The 1,950-nt window shown below is 36.6% G+C and overlaps 1 protein-coding gene across 1 annotated transcript; it reads right to left on the minus strand.

Moving 5' to 3' along the window:
* Positions 1-334: 334 nt before the first annotated feature.
* Positions 335-1,399, minus strand: LOC118348751 (uncharacterized mitochondrial protein AtMg00810-like). Its single transcript, XM_035691072.1, has one exon. It carries the CDS (start codon positions 1,397-1,399, stop codon positions 335-337), a length of 1,065 nt encoding a protein of 354 aa, XP_035546965.1.
* Between the last annotated feature and the right edge of the window lie 551 nt (positions 1,400-1,950).

Below are 1,950 nucleotides of genomic sequence, written 5' to 3' on the forward strand. Positions count from 1 at the left end.
TTTCGAATCCGCAACCGTGATTTTCTTTCCAGCACCAGATCAGATCGATGGACCAGCTAGCATTATTACGTCGGACGAGCGACGTTATAACAAACGTGCATGGTTTTTTATATTATCATTTATACATATACCAAATCATAATACATGTTCATTTAAATATATCTTGCAAGCAAATCCATTGATCGATCTTGACGATGACTTAGTTATTCTTGTTAAGAACTGTATAATCTGGAAATGAAAGTATAGAAAGGAATTGTATTGAATGAATTGAGTAGTCTGATCATTGTATTTACATCTATTTATACAGAAAAAGAAGGTAACAGAAAATAACTAACTAATGTGTATTGTCTATTTTAGCCTTGATCTTTTCTTCTTTGGACTTTAATTCCATATTCTCTATATGCGATGCTATACTCCAACACCCCCCCTCGAGATGAACATGAATATTGAGAATGTTCATCTTGCGGAGAGTATGATGAAAAGGCAGTGAACCCAGTGGCTTGGTGAGTATATCTGCCAATTGTAATCGAGAGGGAATGTAAAATAGCTTGATAAGCTTTTCTTGCAATTTCTCTCGAACCAAGTGACAGTCAATTTGAATATGCTTAGTTCTTTCATGTTGAACTGGGTTGGTTGCAATAGACATTGCTGATTTGCTGTCTGTGTATAAAGCTGTGGGCTGTTGATGATCAATCTGCAAGTCCTGCAATGCATAGACTAACCATTGCACCTCACATGTTGTAGCTGCAAGAGCTCGATACTCTGCTTCAGTAGAGGATCGACTAATTGTAGCTTGTTTTTTAGACTTCCACGAGATTAGGGAGTTACCCAAAAATATTGCAAAACCTGTTATGCTTCTCCTGGTATCGATGCAGCCTGCCCAATCACCATCTGAGAAAGCTTTCAGTTGAAGTTCTGCTGATGATGAGAAAAACAAACCCTGCCCTGGTGTAGCTTTCAGATACCTTAGTACCCTCATTGCTGCTTGGTGATGGCTGACAGCAGGTTTTGCTAGAAATTGGCTTAACACTTGGACTGAATAGGCAAGATCTGGTCTGGTAATTGTCAAGTACAACAATCTACCAACCAGTCTCCTATACTCCGATGGATCTTCATAAAGCTCTGGATCATTAGCAGTTAGCTTTAGATTTGATTCCATTGGAAACGCAGCAGGTTTTGATCCAATGTTACCCGTGTCTTGTAATATGTCCAAGATATATTTTCGTTGGCAGAGTGAAATTCCAGCTTTAGACCTTGCTATTTCTAGACCAAGAAAGTATTTCAATGGTCCCAAATCTTTAATTGTAAACTGATCATGTAAGAATTTCTTTAACAGCTGAATCTGTTCCAAATCATCACTTGCTAGCAACACATCATCAACATAAACAAGTATTGCCATAAAAGATGTTGCTGACTTTTTGATAAACAATGAGCAATCAGATTTCCCTTGAGTGAAACCATAAGTGATGAGAGATTTAGACAATTTTTCAAACCATTGTCTAGAAGCCTGTTTAAGGCCATAAAGACTTTTTAAAGTCTACAAACTTGATTGTTTTGATTAGGCAATCCAGGAGGTATGTCCATGTAAACCTCTTCATGTAATTCACCATGCAAAAATGCATTATTCACATCTAGTTGGTGAATGTGCCAATTTTTAATTGCAACAACAGCAAGTAGGAGTCAAATGGAAGTGATCTTTGCAACAGGTGAGAAAGTGTCAAAAAAGTCTAACCCTTCTTGTTGAGTGTAGCATTTTGCCACTAGTCTTGCTTTATGTCTTTCTTTGGTTCCATCAGATTTGTATTTGATTCTGAATACCCACTTACAACCAATAGTGTAACACCCCGTATTTTAGTGTATTTTTAATGAAGGGATTAATTTTATTTACGTAAAAATTATTTCTCGTGCCTCATAATTATTAATTTTTAATCGGGTTATTTTTATGATTTT

Source organism: Juglans regia, chromosome 6, assembly GCF_001411555.2.
Source record: "Juglans regia cultivar Chandler chromosome 6, Walnut 2.0, whole genome shotgun sequence".
NCBI classification, from domain to species: domain Eukaryota; kingdom Viridiplantae; phylum Streptophyta; class Magnoliopsida; order Fagales; family Juglandaceae; genus Juglans; species Juglans regia.